Raw genomic sequence first — 17,687 nt, forward strand, 5'->3', positions numbered from 1 at the left:
CCAAAGAGGGGCAGGCAGTCAAGTCAAATGGCTCCCTCAAATGCCCGCTGCCTGGACCTGGTTATGGCCACCTTGGCCAGTGTCCCTTTATATTCTGCAGGTCTGACAGCATCTGCGGAGAGGAATACAATTAACGTTTCGAGTCCGAATGACTCTTTATCAGAACTAAGGAAAAATAGGTGAAATATAAGCTGGTTTAAGGGGTGGTAGGACAGGTAGAGCTGGATAAGAGGTTAACTGTATTCCTCTCCACAGATGCTGCCAGACCTGCTGAGTTTTTCCAGGTATTTTTGTTTTTGTTTTGGATTTCCAGCATCCGCAGTTTTTTGCTTTTATCCCTTTTATACTCTTTTGCCCAAACAATAAATTAACAAATTAATTAGTTGACAGCCCCTTAAAGGGGCATTGTAACAAAAATCAAAAACAAAAGAACTAGGGGTCACTTTTTTAAAAAATAAGGGGTTGCCCATTTAAGACAGACGAGGAGAAGTTTTTGGTTGAGTTTTTGCAACTTTGCTTCCACTGTATTTTGAGGCAAAGAGTCTTTGAATATTTTTAATGAGGTGGATTTTTGATAATCATTGGGGTGAAAGGTTATCGGGGGTAGGCGGGAATGTGGAGTTAAGGTTACAATCGGATCAGGCATGATCTTAATAAATGGCAGAGCAGACTCGAGGGGCCGAGTGACCTCCTACTGCTCCTAATTCATATGCGTATAGACTTGTTACCAAAATTGAAGCCCATAAAATTAAAGGAACAAAGGAAGCATGAATTCAAAATTGGTTAATGCAAAGAAAGAAAGCAAATAATAGTGGTGAACATTTGTTTTCCAAACTAGTGCTAAGCATACAATTATGCTCCGCAAGGGTCAGTAGTACCATCACTGCTTTTTTTGATATATATTAATTGCCTGGATTTGAAAATATGGGGAATACTTTGAAAGTTTTCAGATACTACATTTCCAAGTTTTGTGTTAAAAAGTGAGGGGTTAATAAAGGTGGGTAGGAAGAGAGACTTGACGGTTTGTTTCTACATAAATCCTTGAAGGTGGCAGGAATATTTGAGAAGGGTGTTGAAGCACATGTGATATATGGTTTTATTAATAGAGACATGGGGCTGAGTTTTTAGCACGGTGGGCGTGCGTTCAACCCAACCGAGTGTAAAATGACACGATGACGTTGGACGAGGATCCCGACGTCATTGTACACTCGCGCGATATTTCGGTTAGTGGGCGCGCACCAGAGTTGGCAGCGCGCCCGCCAACAATTAAAAGGCCTGTTAAGGCCATTAAAGATAAAGATAAAAATAAATTTTTACTGCCCGTCCAACCTTACAGTTGGCGGGCAGGTGAAAAGGCTAAGCAGCCTTTGCATTTTTTTTGGAAAACTCATCCAGAGTGGGATGAAATTTCCAACATCAAATAAAAATTTTAAAATTTATTTAGTGACTTGTCTCTGCTCATGTGACAAAGTCATGTTTTATAACATTTTTAAGATCTTTACTTTTTATTTTGATAACTGTTCATCTTGAGACAGCTCTGTGCCTCAGAGATTTTCAAGCCCCCCACCCCCCAAAACACACAGGTAGCGCTGGCGCTCACGTTTCACACTGGGCAGGCCTTAATTGGCCTGCCATGAAAACACGGTGTGGCTCCGATCGTGGGCGGTGGTTGGCTTCGCTACCGCCCCAGCTGAGCCAGCCCGACATGGGCAAAATTCTGCCCATTGATACAAAAGCAAGAAAGTTATGCTAAACCTTTTTAAAACACTGGTTGGGTTCAGATGGAGTATTATATTCAATTTTGGGCAATACACTTCAGAAAGAATGCCAAGGCTTTGAAGAGATTTACTAGAATTGTACCAACGATGAGAGACTTGATGTAGGGTGACTTGAGAAACTGCTGTTGTTTTCCTTACAGCAGAGGTTAAGAGATGATTTGATAAAGGTGTTCAAAATCATGAAAGGTTTCGATAAAGTAAGAAGAAGTCATTTCCAATGGGAGAAGGCTCAGTAACCACAGGATACAAATTTAAGGCGATTGGCAAAAAAATCAGCTGCAGCCTGAAGAAACCTTTATTTTTGTATATCAAGTTGTAACCTGGAATGCACTGCCTGAAAGGGTGGTAGAAGCAGATTTAATATTTAGGTTCAGAAGAGAATGGGTTAGATACTTGAAGGGGAAAAAAATACAGGGCAATGGGGAAAGAGCTGGAGAGTGGGACTAATTGGATAATTTTACCAACAGCTAGCATAGGCAAGATGGGCTGAATGGCCTCCTTCTGTGCTGTGACTTGTCTCTTGAATGGCAAGAGCTTAACCCTTGCTGAAACCCTGCCCCACCCAAATCACTGGGATGGTGACGGGGCTGTCATCACCTAGTCATACCTTGCCCTCTTCCCTCTCTACTTTGACAGTTCTTTCATGCACTTCAGTCTGTTCACCCTTTTCGTCTCCTTTTAAAATCTTCATTGAACAAGTTATCCTTCCTTCCTTTCCTTACTTAGCATCTGGACCGAAACTAAGTCTTGGTCAGTCTCAATTTTCATCTCAACCTACATAGGGAAAAATTGCTGCAGATCTTTCCATGGTGAGATTAATTGAACTAATTCATCTTGTATAAATTTACCTAATCAACATTACCCATAAAATATTTTTTGGTGCATTAAATAAAACATTATGTCAGGTACATTGACATCACTGTTAGTGACGACATTGGTTATATGGTAACTGTTGACTAAAATCTTTTTACCTCTTTTACAGGTATATGCAGAGTTTTTTAGAATTGCTAGAGTTTCAGAGCAAAGGCCCTGAAGATCCTCCTGTGTCGGATAAGTAAGAATCTGATTTGTTTTCCATTTCTATCAAAGCAGTGCATGCCTAACCAACTGTCTTCTGTGCTTTCATTCCACTTAAGTGGTTGGCACATGACTCAGACATGTACAAAAATCTGCAAGTTGGTATAGCAGAAATGTTGCACTTCCTCTTAAGCTTTTCTCATTGATTGTGCTGAAAACAACCTAATTTTTGAAACTTGCAGAAGTTTCAATTATAAATGGCTTATATTTTCTAAGCTTTACATTGAATTACTGCCGAAGATTCCCTAAAAAGATTCAAAATTTTCAGTAACAGAACAAAAGATACTGTTTTGACATTGGCAAAGTCGATGTATTTTTCCTGGTTTGCATGGTTCAGGTCATTGCTGTCGTGGAGTTTGGTTTTTCTCTGCATCAGATTCTTTTCTCCTCCCTGGATTTTCCATATCACTAAGAATTTTCTTACCCCCAGCCCAGTAGTTCTTTTCTGAGCCACTTCATTCCTAGCATTTAGATTTTTTGGACTGACCTACTCATCACTACTTCCTCCCACTTTTCCAGTATAGATTAGGAAACCTTATTGGGATGTTGAACTGATCCTGAACTTTCTAGAACAACAACTACTTTCACCGTCTCGTATTTTAACATAGGAAAATGTCCCAAGATGCTTCAGATGAGCATTAGATAAATATTGATACCAAGGTAAATATTATGGGCGATTTAAAAGAGGTGGGTATAAGGAAGATCTTAAAGGAGGAGAGATTGTGGAGGAGGGGCAGAGGGTCTTGCTGAGGGCACAGCAGCTAATAGTGGAGGAAAGGGAGTGGGGATTCTGCAAGACAGCAGATTTGGAGGAGAACAGAATTCCCGAAGGGTTTGGGCGACTGGAGTAGGTTTCAGAAAAGGAACGCAAAAGTATTTTATAAGCACATAAATATAAGGGTGGTCAAAGGAAAGGTGGAACCAACCAGCAAACAAAAAGAGGAGCAGCTTATGGAAACAGAAAACATGACTTTGGTATTAAATGAATAAAAAAAAACATTTAGATATAGCCAGCAGAGTTTTGTATAAGTTCAAGTTTATGGAGAATAGCAGTAAAAGATAGAAGGACAGAATGCACTCTGGATGTGGGGCTTCAATGTCCATCACCAAGAGTGGCTTGATAGCATTGCTGGCTGAGTCATGAAAGACATAGCTGGCAGATTGGGCCTGTGGCAGGTAAGTGAATTAATACAAGGGTAAAAAAACCACTTGACCTCGATCTTGCCAACCTGTGTCGCAGATGTATCTGTCCATGACAGTATTGGCAAGGGTAACCATTGTACAGTCCTTATAGAGGCAAAGTTCTGTTTTCACACTGAGGACACCCTCCTTTGTGTTGTGTGGCACCACCCCTTGCTAAATGGGATAGATTCAGGACAGATTTAGCAACTCAAAACAGAGCATCCAAGAGGGGCTGTGGCCAAAAGCAGAATTGTATTCACCTACTATCTTTAACCTCATGGGCCTGGCATATTCCTCACTCTACCATTACCATCACAATCAAGCCAGGGAGTCAACCCTGGTTCAATGAGGAATATAGAAGAGCATGCCGGGGGCAGCACCAGGCGTACCTAAAAATGAGTTGCCAACCTGGTGAAGTTACAACACAGGAATACATGCATGCTAAACAGCAGAGGCAGACTACCCTGACTAGGTTCTGGGGCCAGGAGGATTGGCCTCCAACAATCACAACTATCTTCCTTTGTGCTCGGTGTGACTCCCCCGATTCTCAATTTTGCCAGGGCTTCTTGATGTTACACTTGTCAAATGCTGCCTTGATGTTAAGGGCTGTCACTCTCACCTCAACTCTTGAATTCAGCTCTTTACTGCCTTGGCCTAAACATGGACCAATGAGGCCTGGAGTCAAGTGGCCCTGGTGCAACCCAAATGGAGCATCAATGATCAGATTATTGCTGAGTAAGTGCTTCATGATAGCACAGTCAGCGACACCTTTCATCAATTTGCTGATGGTCGAGAATAGACTGATAGGGAAATAATTCATCAATGGCCATTCCCCCATCTGAAGCAGGGATGTTTGCCAGTGATTGCATGCTGTTGAGTTCCATTCACAACTCCTCAGATAACAAAACAGCCTGTGTCTGTATGCAGCAAAACCTGGACAATATTCAAGTGGCTAATAATTGTTGTGCCAAACAAGTGTCGAGCATTGACCATCTCCAACGTGAGTTATTGTATCCAGATTCTGAGGATGACCGTTGACAAACTTAACTGAACCATTCATATAAATACTTAATTACAAGAGCAGGCCAGAGGCTGGGTTTTCTGCAACGAGCTACTCTCAATGCTTGACTCCCTAAAGCCATCTGCAAGGCACAAGTCAGTAATTTGATAGAATGCTCTCTACTTGCCCGTAGGAGTGCAGCTCCAAACCACTCCAGAAACTAGACATCATCCAGGACAAAGCTTCCTGCTTGATCGGCACCCTGTCCACCACCTTCAACCTTCTTTCTCTCTCACTGCTGGCTTACCGTGGCTGCAATATGTATCATCGAGAAGATGCACTGCAGGAAAGGGTCAAGGCTTCTTCAGCAGTGCCTTTCAAACCTACAACCTCTACAATGGCACCAGATGGATGGAAACACCACCTGCAAGGTTCACTCCAAGTGATTCCCCACCCTGACCTGGAAAAATATCAACATTCCTTCATCGCTTGGTCAGAATCTTGGAACTCCCTACCTAACGGCATTGTTGGGGTACCTTCACTACAGGGATTGCAATGGTTTAAGAAGGCTGCTCACCACCATCTTAATAGCAATTAGGGATGGGCAAGAAATGTTGGTTTTGTCTGCAATTTCCACGTTTTGTGAATTAAAATCAGATGCCACTTGGCAAGCATTGGAATTGTTGAGTCTGGAGGATACAGTAGTACATGAAGGTTTCAGCAGGACAAAGGCTGAGATCAGGGCGTATTCTTCTTCTGCAGTTCTCTGCCCAAAGGCACGTCTGGCCCACAGTGCTACTACCACCACAACAGATAAGGAAAGGAGGCAAGCCCTGAATCCACCCCAGCTGCAATGGGGATTAAACCCTGTGCTGTTAGCACCAATTTGATCTACACTGGCCAACTGAGCCCACCAGCTCCTCAAGGAGACTGAGTTGCTGTGGCAGCATTTACTTTTACATGCATGTTGTAGCCTGGAGCTATGGATTATGATGTTAGAAGATCCAATTCCTTTCCATCATGTGGCTGACCAGGAATCTCTCCCATTCTTATGTTGGAAGGGTTTACAAGTTGATACTCAACCTGTTTGGTTGTGTTATGAATACGCCTTTCTTGGACATCAAGTCCTGGGGACTTAAACCAGGAACTTCTGGCTCATAGGCAGGGACACTACCCACTGTGCCACAAGCCCTCAAGGACATATATGGGTGATACTTTGGAAATGGAAGCAAGTGTTTTGTGTTGGAGAGGATATGAGGATATGAGGCCAGGTTAGACAGTATATTGAGGTTGCAACCTGGTTCAACCAGACCATGGCCAAGGAGGGGAAGAGGGGGATGGAACCAGTGTTGAGCAAACTGAGTTTGGAGTGGGAGAGTATTATAAGAGAATGGTTAGAACAAATGTTCTGTATGTGTTTTTGCCACATTTTGAAATTTTTAATCTGATGTTGTATTAGTTGCTTCAGTTTAAAGTTGCGAATGTGTGCATGCTTTCATTGCATGGCTCTTTAACTTGGTTGCATATCTTTCTTGACATGACTGATTTTTCTTCAGTTTTCTAGAATCTCTGATTAAAATCCGAAATCGACACAATGATGTGGTGCCAACCATGGCTCAGGGAGTTATTGAATATAAGGAAAAGTATGGCTTTGACCCATTTATTAGTAGTAACATTCAATACTTTCTGGACCGTTTCTATACCAGCCGTATTTCATTTCGAATGCTAATCAACCAACACAGTAAGTCCTTTGACTTTGTAATAAAGTTAAAAGCTAATTAAAGTATGAGCTATGAAAAGGAGTTGCCTTTTAGGAGAGTTTGTTTGAGCAAATGACCTGCAACAATGACACCGTCCATTCTTTTTACTTTGAGCTATTTTAAATCCACGTTCTAGACTGAAATTGTTCTGTATGGAGTAGAAAAAAGGTAGAGATCCAAGGTAGCTGGATTTCAATTGATGGATATTGCTTGCTGGCTGTATATAGAAGGTACTGAATGGAGCTTGTTTGAAATTGAAAGCAGGAGAATAATTTCATTGGCAAAGCTGATGATCTATGACCTGATGAAAATAAATTTATGGCTTTAAACCTGCATTGAATTTCTTAATGGAAAAGGTCGCATTTATCTTAAAGCTAAATTCCTGTAAGCAATTAAAAATCTTCCAGAGCATTCTGGTTCAGAAGTGACACCAGGATCAATGGAACCCCTCTCATTTAATTTCTTGGCTTGGTTGGAACATTTGTAGATGCCTACCTAAGTATTTTCCATTGTTTAATTTGATACCAATGGACTTTGGAAATTTTATTTCAAGTAACAGGTATTGCATGAATATGTAAATATTTATTTTAATTGAATATTCTTTTCAACTTACCCAATGATAGGAATAATTGGGAACAGTGGCATAGTGGTTATGTTATTAGACTAATAATCCAGACTAATGACCTGGAAAATTCAGTTCAAATCCCACCGCAGCAGCTAGGGAATTATTTAAATTCCCTAAATTCTCTGATTAAGTAAATAAATGGACTAAAAACTAGTATCTGTAAGGGTAACCATGTAACTACAGTTTTGTTGTAAAAACTGAACTGGTTCACCTATGCCCCTCGGGAAGGAAATCTTCTGTTCAAACCTGGTCTGACCTATGTGACTCCAAACTCTCAGCAGTGTGGTTGATTCCTAATTGCCCTCTGAAGTAACCTAGCAAGCCACTTGGTTGTCTAGAAGGCAAATCACCATCACCCACTCAATGGCAATTAAAGATGGCAATAAATGCTGACCTTGCCAGTGACACCCACATTGTGTGAATGAATAAAAAAAATGCTGCCTCTGCCAGCAGCATGCACATCACAAGGCACAAGTCAGGAGTGTGGTGGAATACTGTCCGCTTGCCTGGATTAATTCAGTTCCAATAACACTGAAGAAGCTTGTCACCATCCAGGACAAAGCAGCCCACTTTGAATAAAATAAAATTAGCTTTATCAAATTAAGCTGTGCAAATAAAGTTACAGACATTTCAGAACTGAAGAAGGCCTTTTAGTTAAACATTCCTGTGCTTTGTCAGCTCCCAATTTTCCCCATTCCATTTTAATATTTGTCTTGGTGTTTACCTAAATTCTTAAAAAGCACTGGACATGTCTTAATAACTTGCAATGTATTCCATTTTCTAATAATATTTTGAAAAAATACTTTAGCCTCTTTTTACATTTCTAGTACTAAATGTAAACTTTCATGATTCACCAACCAGCAGAAATAATCTTTTATTTATTTTCTTAAACCCTTAATTTTAAGCATTTCTGTTAGAACCCTTCTCGACTGAGAATAATCCCAAGTATTTTTAAGTCATGACAATTAAGCCCTTTCATCTGCTGAATCTGTTATGTCTTCTATGCTCCAAAAGGCTTTTTAAATGAGGAGCTCAAAACTGCATGTTGCAATCCAGTAGTGTTTCAGCTAATACCTGCAGATTCATCAATCTTCCTTGCTTTCACATTGCTATTTTATGCATTTTGTTCACTTAAATACCTGTTTTTAAAGATTTATGTTTGTGCCCCTGCAGCCCCCCCCACCCCCCGCCCTTTGCTGCACCATATTGAGTGTGTTAACTTTTAGTGGTGTTTTCTTTCTGATTATGTCCCCTACATCTCCTTACCACCCCCACCCCAACTCCCAAAACACTCTCAAAGTTGAATGAATTTACATTTATGTAAACTGGACTATATGTATGAATGCTCAGCAGGCATTGGTGGATTTTGTATGTCAAACACTTCGTGATCAGCAGGTCCTTTAAAAAAGGGCCTAATTTTTTCTCTCCTAGCAAAAAAAAAATCACTCTACCACTGATGCACTGATTACTTTTATACTTTACAGTCTGAGTTTTATACCATAATGGGGAATACGTAGAAATTTGCTTTATTTAACAATTCAAATATGTTCAGTTAAATAGTTTGTCATAGATCTTGCACGTATAAGGCACCTCAGCCAATTAAGTACCTTTGAAATGTAGTCACTGTTGTAAATCAGGAAAAAGAAGCAACCAGTTGCACACAGCAAGATCCTACAAACAGCATTGGCATAAATGACCTAGTAATCTGTTGAGGGATAAATGTTGGCAGGCACGCAAGGAGAATTCCAGTGTTCTTCTTTAAATAATGACATGGAATATTTTACACCCGAAAAGAAAGACTGGACCTTGATTTAACATCCTACCCTAAAGACAGCATCTCTGTCAATGGAGAACTCTCTCAGCCTAGATTATGTGCTTATGTCTCTAAAGTCCACAATCTTCTAAGTGGTGAGGGTGCTACCACTAAACAAAGACTTTTGTTTTTAATCATTCATGGGATGTGGGCTTCGCTGGCTGGGCCAGCATTTATTGCCCATCCCTAGTTGCCCTTGAAAAGGTTATGGTGAGCTGCCTTCTTGAACCACTGCAGTCCATGTGGTGTAGGTACACCCACAGTTAGGAAGGGAGCTCCAGGATTTTGACCCAGCGACAGTGAAGGAACGGCAATATGTTTCCAAGATAGGATGGTGAGTGACTTGGAGGGGAGCTTCCGGGTGGTGATGTTCCCATCTATCTGCTGCCCTTGTCATTTTAGATGGCAGTGGTCGTGGGTTTGGAAGGTGCTGTCTAAGGAGCTTTGGTGAATTCCTGCAGTGCATCTTGTAGATGGTGCAAGATGCAAAAAAGGACTGACAGTCAGTGAATATAACACTGCACACATGGTTTTGCTGTGACACATTATTTCTATCAGATTACACATTATATCTTGGAAAACTACTCTTGGATGTTAATTTGTCCAAAGATTGATTAAATGCCTGACTAGGAAATAATTCACAAATTAATTTATGGAGTTCATCATGTGCTGGTCCAACTCTAGCTCATTTGTTGTGTTCCCTGTTGTTATTATGAATCATATTGTTACAGTACTGTTAAATTTCTTTTTTAAATCTGCACTCTGATGTTATTTGACCTCTGATGTTGGAGTACTGCTTTGTAATCCACTCGCACTCATTCTATGCTCTATTGTAAGTCCATAATGCCTGCAAGTTAGTATTTTTAACTAATTTTTCTTGAGTTGCTGAAATTTAGCTACGCTCTTAGAAATGGCCAGTTTTCATTTGTTTTCTTACTAACCTTTCTGTCAGATTTCCACTCCCCATGGACTCCTTAATGGTGGCCAGTTCCATAGCCATTGGTTGCCCTTTAGCAACTCATCCAATATTTTGTGTGACTCTTGATTGAGTATTGGATCAAAATCCTAACAGCATTGTGGCACTACATTTACCACATGCACTGCAACAGTTCAGGAAGGTGGCCCACCACCATCTTCTCAAGTGCTGCTGAAGGTGGCTAATATATGGTCACCTTGCCTGTCATGCCCACAGCTCAAAGAATGATTTTTTTTTAAACCTGATTCAACTTCAGTAACTTTCTTGTGTGCTACTGATATAATAACCAGAATACACCTTGGCCTTACCAACCTGTTCCTAACTTAGAGAAATTGGATAAGAAGGGTGTGTTTCTGTAGGAATAGAATTCACACTCCCTATTGGGTATAAAGAAACTTCCTATCTCTGAATTTCTCACTAACTTGGATTGGAGATTCTCAAACTTAATAATGGTCAGTTTGTCATACAGACCCCCATCTAACCAAAATAAGCTGCTCATTCATCATTTAGGATTGACGGCCTGTAGTATATCACAGCGAACCGTATATTAAGATTATTTATCACAATCTTGTTGCACAGAAAATGAATGTTTAGTAGGAATCTGTCTGTTTAAGCAAAATTGAATTAGGTAATACCATTGAACCCCAGTACATGTCTGAATATGACATAAAGCAACAAGACTGATAGACGTCTACAGCACAGAAGGAGGCCATTCGGCCCATCATGTCTGTGCATGTCATCAAAGATCTGACTACACTAATCCCATTTTCCAGTGTTTGGCCCATAGCCCTGGAGGCTATGGCAATGCAAGTGAATATCTAAATACTTCTTAAATGTTAAGAGAGTTTCTGACTCAACCACCCTTTTGGGCAGTGAGTTCCCGACTCCTGCCACCCTCTGGGTGAAAAAAAATTCTCCTCAACTCCCCTCTTAGCCTTCTACCTCTTACCTTAAACCTATGCCCCCCTGGTTATTGACCCCTCTACTAATGGAAAAAGTGCGTGCCTATCCACCCTATCTATGCCCCTCATAACCTTGTACACCTCTACCAGGTCCCCTCTCAACCTTCATTGCTCCAAGGAAAACAACCCCAGCTTTAAACAACTTTAAATATCTGTGAGAACTTCCATAATGTTAGGCACCAGAATAAGCAATTTTGTTTCTAAATATCTCTGTCTGTGTGTACAGTTATGCAATACTGGATTTATTTTTTGTTTGCCTCAAACATGCTTTTCTGCAGACCAGGGCTATTATAACATTGTAATTTCATGATTTGTTACCAGAGGAAATATGATGTCTCAGAATATTTAATGAGCTTTACATTTGGTGCGATTATCTAATTCTAGTCAACTTTAGTTAAAGAACTCCTGATCTATTGTATGTTTTTTTTATTTATTCACTGCAGCTCTCCTCTTTGGGGGCAACACAAATCCAGCACATCCTAAGCATATTGGAAGTATTGATCCAAACTGCAATGTTGCTGATGTTGTTAAAGGTGAGCAATACCATAAAGAGCAAAATATCTGTAAGACCCTTAATAACAAAATATTTCAAATTCATAATTAACCAAAAGCTTTCCAATCGCTAGCCAAGGTTCCGATTGCTTCATCAAATGGTTTGTATGAATACTTTGGCCTTGAAATTCATTGACACTGCTCCTGTTAAACAGGTTTAAAAGCAGAGTATTCAGTGTGGTGAATGATGCACGCACGTATGTTCTGAGCTGGAAATGAACCTTTGACCATATTGGTGCAGACATCAAATGTGATGTTCAGGGCCTATGCCTGTGACAGGTGTTGGCCCCTTTGCATATGCAAACAAGGGGATGAAAACCTGTTTGATGCCCCTTTACCAATTAGTTTATCCTGAACGTAGCTGGCACTACCCACATCCATGTTTTTATCACTTACATAGAAACTAGGAGCAGGAGTAGGACATTCAGCCCTTCGAGCCTGCTCTGCCATTCATTATGATCATGGCTGATCATCCAACTCAATAGCCTGCTCCCGCTTTCTCCCCATACCCTTTGATCCCTTTTGCCCCAGAGCTATATCTAACTCCTTCTTGAAAGCATACAATGTTTTGGTCTCAACTACTTCTGTGGTAACAACTTCCACAGGCTCACCACTCTCTGGGTGAAGAAATTTCTCCTCATCTCAGTCCTAAATGGTCTACCCCATATCCTCAGACTGTGACCCCTGGTTCTGGACTCCCCCACCATTGGGAACATCCTTCCTGCATCTACCCTATCTAGTCCTGTTAGAATTTTATAGGTTTCTGAGATTCCCCCCACCCCCCCAAAAAAAAACCATTCTTCTGAACTCCAGTGAATATAATCCTAATCGACTCAATCTCTCATGTCAGTCCCACCATCCCAGGAATCAGTCGGGTAAACCTTCGCTGTACTCACTCTATAGCAAGTACATCCTTCCTCAGATAAGGAGACCAAACTGCACACAATATTCCAGGTGTGGTCTCACCAAGGCCCTGTACAATTGCAGCAAGACATCCCTGTTCCTGTACTCAAATCCTCTGGCTATGAAGGCCAACATACCATTTGCCTTCTTTACCGCCTACTGTACCTGCATGCTTACCTTCAGCAACTGGTGTACAAGGACACCCAGGTCTCGTTGCACATTCCCCTCTCTCAATTTATAGCCATTCAGATAATAATCTGCCTTCCTGTTTTTGCTACCAAAATGGATAACCTCACATTTATCCACATTATATGTCAGTTATCCAAACCTCTGCTCCCTGTGCTCTGTGCACTCTGTTTTATCCTGCACCAATCCCTTTCACCTACAATCCCAATACTTACTTACCTACATTAGCTCCTGATCCCACAACTTCTCCAGTTTAAAATCATTATCCTCATTCTTATGTTTAAACCATTTTATGGCCTTTCCCCTCTCTATCTCTTAACTTTTTCCAGCTCTACCATTTCTCTGCCAACTCTCCATTTGGCTGACTCTGGCTTCCTGTGAATTATTTTCCCCTTCCCCCACCATTGGCAGCAGCGTGCTCAGTCATTCAGCCATTTAGGACCCACGCTCTGACATTTCCTCCCTAAATGCCTCTGCCTTTCTGCTTCCCCTGAAAAAACACTTTTCGACGGACTTTTGGTCACCTATCCCCTGCCCCTCCACCGCCACACCCCCTCCTCCCCCCCACACCTGTGAATTTTCCTTTGGCTTGTGTTTCATTTCCGTCTGATTTATAGCTCTGTGAAGCACCTTGGCACTTTTTAATGTTTAAGAAAAGGTGCTATACGTATGCATGTTATAGGCCAATGATATCCAAATCTTTGCCTTGTGGGCAAACTGCCATCATCAAAACAACTTCTGCAAAGGTTAAGGGTCTTCAAAATGCTGCACAGATCATGCTGATTTGAGCAAATACTGAAAGAGTGTGGTGGTGGGAGAGGATGTTTAAGCCCTTTAAAATGACTGGGCCCCAAGGAGACTTGGATCAAGAGCTCACAAGCTGCATTTGGCCTATTGGTCGCACCTTGAATCTTCACCTTCATCTGATATATGTACCTTGATTAGGTAAAACCACTGTTTGGAAATATAATTATAAATATTTTTACCCTTTTTCAGTGTGCTGAAGAGGACCTGAAATTGTATTAACAGCATATTGGGCTGGATTAAGTGCAATCAGCCAAATTCAGTAATTACTCTAGTGTACTTGTCAGTTACAGCACCTGAACTTTTCTAGATAAGAAATAACTGGCATCATGTGCATGCTAGTTGCTAAATTGTTAGGAAAAAATACACCAAAGTAGCTATTGTTGTTTGTTTCTTGTTAAGTTAGAGCATTTATAGTTTTTTATCCTCTAGGAAGCCAAATCGCAACATAATCAAAAAATCCCGGAAATACCCGGCAGGCCAGAAAGCATCTATTGAGAGAGAAACAGAGTTAACGTTTCAGGTTAATGATATTTAATCAGAACTGAAGCATTAATTCTGTTTCTCTCTCCATGGATGCTGTTACGGACTGGGAGAGATGATGGGATAACTTTACCCCTTTTTTCCCTCACCCTTCCGCTGACCGCAACAAGGGGCAGAATTTTTTGTCTGGGCAGGCCAGTTGGGAGCAGGCGTGGGCAGCTGTGGAGCCGATCGCCACCTGCGATCGGCTGCGTGCCGCTATTTTACGTGGGCGGGCCAATTAAGGCCCACCCAGCATGACACACACCTAGTAGCGCTCAGCGCTATCTGTGCAGGCAAGGAGAGGAGGGGTCTGGGCTCTTTTGTGCATGCGGGCGAAAGAGTGCAGAAATCTCCCTGAGGCCTCGGGTAGATTAAGTTCATATTAAAAGTTTGAAATTAAGATAAAAATTATCCAGACGTGCCCCCTCATGCATGAGCTGGGACATGTTTATGAATTGTGAAAAAATTATTTATTTAATAAAACCTTCAGGAAACCTTATCCCGCCCGTGGATGAGGTTTCCTGAAAAGCGCAAAGGCTGCTTGGGCTCGTTGCCTGCCCACCAACCTTAAGGTTGGACGGGCAGTGTTGAGAATTACTTTAATTGGTTTATTAATGGCCTTAACAGGCCTTAGACAGTTCGGCAGTCGCCTCCGGTACGTGCCTGCCAAGCGAAAGATCTGAATGATTTGCGGTAATGTCAGGACGCACACCCGATGTCACCACGTGTCTTTTTGTGCGTCGGCATGTTCTGGCCAAGATATATTTTGAAAAGGAGTGTTTTAAACCTCTTTTGAGTTTTGTGACTTTAAAGGCCGGACATGAACAGGTTTTCTGGTAAGTTGACATCAAATGAACTGATAAACGTTTATTTGCATAACACCTAGAAAGTAAACACAACAAAACACCTTCAAACACAAGAGGAAAAATGAATATTAGAGATGGGACATGCACTTTGATTACTAACAGTGTAACAAGAAACATGTTCTAACCAGGCCTTTTAAGATGAAAAGTTTTGCAAGCCTGAAGGATTCTCTCTTGGTTTTTTGAAAACAATGGAGATTGGAAGTTTCTGGGGTTTTCATACAAAATTGTGGCTCAGCTTCTTTAGAGAAGAAATGTAATCTTGCAGATGAAAACAAATAATGCCCTCTTTTCACTGCCTGAGATGACTGCCTGTTTGAGACAGAGTTCCTTTCTTGTTGAGTGATGACCTCTGTGCTGCTGATCCCAGGTGGCCATGCTGGGTTCTCTTGTGGAGTAATAAAGTGTTGAACTCCAATCCTGCTAGATTTGGCCATGGATGGCAGCTTCGATGTGTCCCATACTGGGTTCCATCAGGCCTGGTAGACATTATCTTTTCCATTGAAATGGTGAGAGGCTGTCAATTTGCACCTGGAAAATTAATTTGCATTTTTCACTAACTTCCCAGACATTTTGTCACGTGACTTTCCGGAAACCATTTTGAGAGGGTACAGTGTCCATTAGTCCATGTTCCTTTTTCACTGCCCAATTATTTTTATGGGTGTGACGTGACTATCACAATGCTGTCCAGACTGCTGAGTATTTCCAGCATTTCCTGTTGTTATTTCAAATTTCCATCATCTGAAGTATTTTGCTTTTGTTGTGGTCACGTGATTAAGCTAAACATTTACTCCTAGACTGAGCAGATATCGTTGGCTTGCATTTTATCCATGTTTTGTCCTTTATGCACTTTGATTTTCATTTTCTTTACACAGATGCATATGAGACTGCAAAGATGCTATGTGAACAGTATTACATGGGATCCCCAGAACTGGAGATTTATGAATTTAATGGTAAATAAAATGTCCAAGATTTTTAGTCTGAAATTCATCTGTAAACAATTGTGATAATGAACTTTCAATGTATTTAATTTAATGCATAACGCAATGGCAAAAACAAAAATTCAGTCAATATCAACATTATTTACCTAATATGAAATTGCACTAACATATCACAAATGTCGTCATCTTTCAATGGACCAATGGTGATCTCTTATCTACAGTGCCAGGCAACTGATTGTTGGGCTACTTTGGATATGCTGATCAATCCTTGGAAGTGCTGGTTAGCCAAATCGTACTTGCTAACCAACAGTAGCCATAGTGATAATCTGTCAACCATATATGTTTACTAGGCTGATAGGCTTATTCTATGAGATGTCTGATTAACATGCACTGAACAGACACACCTGGAGTCATCATTTTTCCTCGGTTCAGCACAACTACACTGACCCTGTGAATTTGGATGCTTAAATCTCCAGGTCAAATTTTAATTTTTTTCCCCAAATAAAGGTTGTTTGTTAGCCGTCCTCTACTTATTGAAATGACTTGCAAAAGAATTTCTGAGCTCTTCCACAAGATTTGCTTTTAATACCTTAATTAGTTATCTTTGCAGAAAATCAAAATATGTTATGCTTTGCTCATAGCTCAGCTGAGTTTGAATGAATGGTTGTCTCCAGAATTAGAGATGTGTTTGGAGTATTATATACCTGAACAAGAAAGCGAAAGAAGAGTTTCACTAATGAATGAACTTGTGTATTTATTTTAGCTAAAACACCTGTGAAACCTATCCAAGTGGTGTATGTACCCTCACATCTCTTTCACATGTTGTTCGAACTTTTTAAAGTAAGTTGGCAATTTTTGTTGCACGTGCATGATAACTGAGGAAAGTAGAAAAACAAAAATTTTTGTGCTTGCACTTGTGGAAGCTTAAGGGACTTCCGTTGTGGTTTACCTGTATTCCTGGATGAATGCTAGTGATCATTAATCTGCAAATTTTATTATATATTATTTGTTTTAGAGTTAACAATAAGATGCAGATATTGAAAGCTTAAATGAAACAAACTTGAGCTGAGTTTCCTTAACCTTTTACATCACCTATAAGAAGGGTAGACACCATTCAGCCCCTCGAATCTGTTCTACCATTCAACAAAATCATGGCTTATCTGTGCTAACTCCATTCAGCCATCTTGGCTTGATATCTCTTGGTGAGCAAAATATTTTTCTCCTATTAAAATTACTAATTGAGCTAGCATTACTGCTTGTGGGGGGGGAAGCTCCATATTTCTACTTTTTTTGCATGAACATCTTTTTTAAAATTCTTTCATGGGATTGTGGGCATTAGCAAAAATTTGTTACTAGTCTCATCTCCAATTGCCCTTAAAAAGGTGGTGGTCAGGTATCTTATTAAACTTATTATTTATTTGCACTGTATTTCCTAACTTCTCTCCTGTGCTTGATTTTAAAGTTTCATATTCCTTCTCTTTATCCTATATTCCCCCACCAGAGGTTTCTCTAGCCACTCTATCAATTTTTTTCAAAATCCTAAAAGCTTCAATCAAATCACCCCTTAACCTTTATTTCAGGAAATACAAGCCTACCTTAACTAATTTCCTTGCATTCCTAGGAACTTCTAGTTAAACTGAACTACACTCCTGCCAAAGCCAATATATCCATTCCTGGAAAAACATCACCCCTTCTATATTATGGCCCTCTAATTATAAAGGCTTTTTGATTTTTTTTTTT

The 17,687-nt window shown here is 40.6% G+C and overlaps 1 protein-coding gene across 2 annotated transcripts in view; it reads left to right on the top strand.

The window, feature by feature from the left end:
- Window positions 1-17,687, top strand: part of pdk3a (pyruvate dehydrogenase kinase, isozyme 3a) — an 85,138-nt gene that overhangs the window by 22,177 nt on the left and 45,274 nt on the right. For both annotated transcript variants that reach the window (XM_078559828.1, XM_078559829.1), the window contains exons 3-7: window positions 2,761-2,832; window positions 6,594-6,778; window positions 11,617-11,706; window positions 15,882-15,959; window positions 16,711-16,787. In XM_078559828.1, the coding sequence (XP_078415954.1) occupies window positions 2,761-2,832; window positions 6,594-6,778; window positions 11,617-11,706; window positions 15,882-15,959; window positions 16,711-16,787 (502 nt within the window). The remainder of the gene's footprint in view (window positions 1-2,760; window positions 2,833-6,593; window positions 6,779-11,616; window positions 11,707-15,881; window positions 15,960-16,710; window positions 16,788-17,687) is intronic.

The sequence above is a fragment of the Cetorhinus maximus genome, chromosome 16 (genome assembly GCF_964194155.1).
Source record: "Cetorhinus maximus chromosome 16, sCetMax3.hap1.1, whole genome shotgun sequence".
Classification (NCBI taxonomy): Eukaryota; Metazoa; Chordata; class Chondrichthyes; order Lamniformes; family Cetorhinidae; genus Cetorhinus; species Cetorhinus maximus.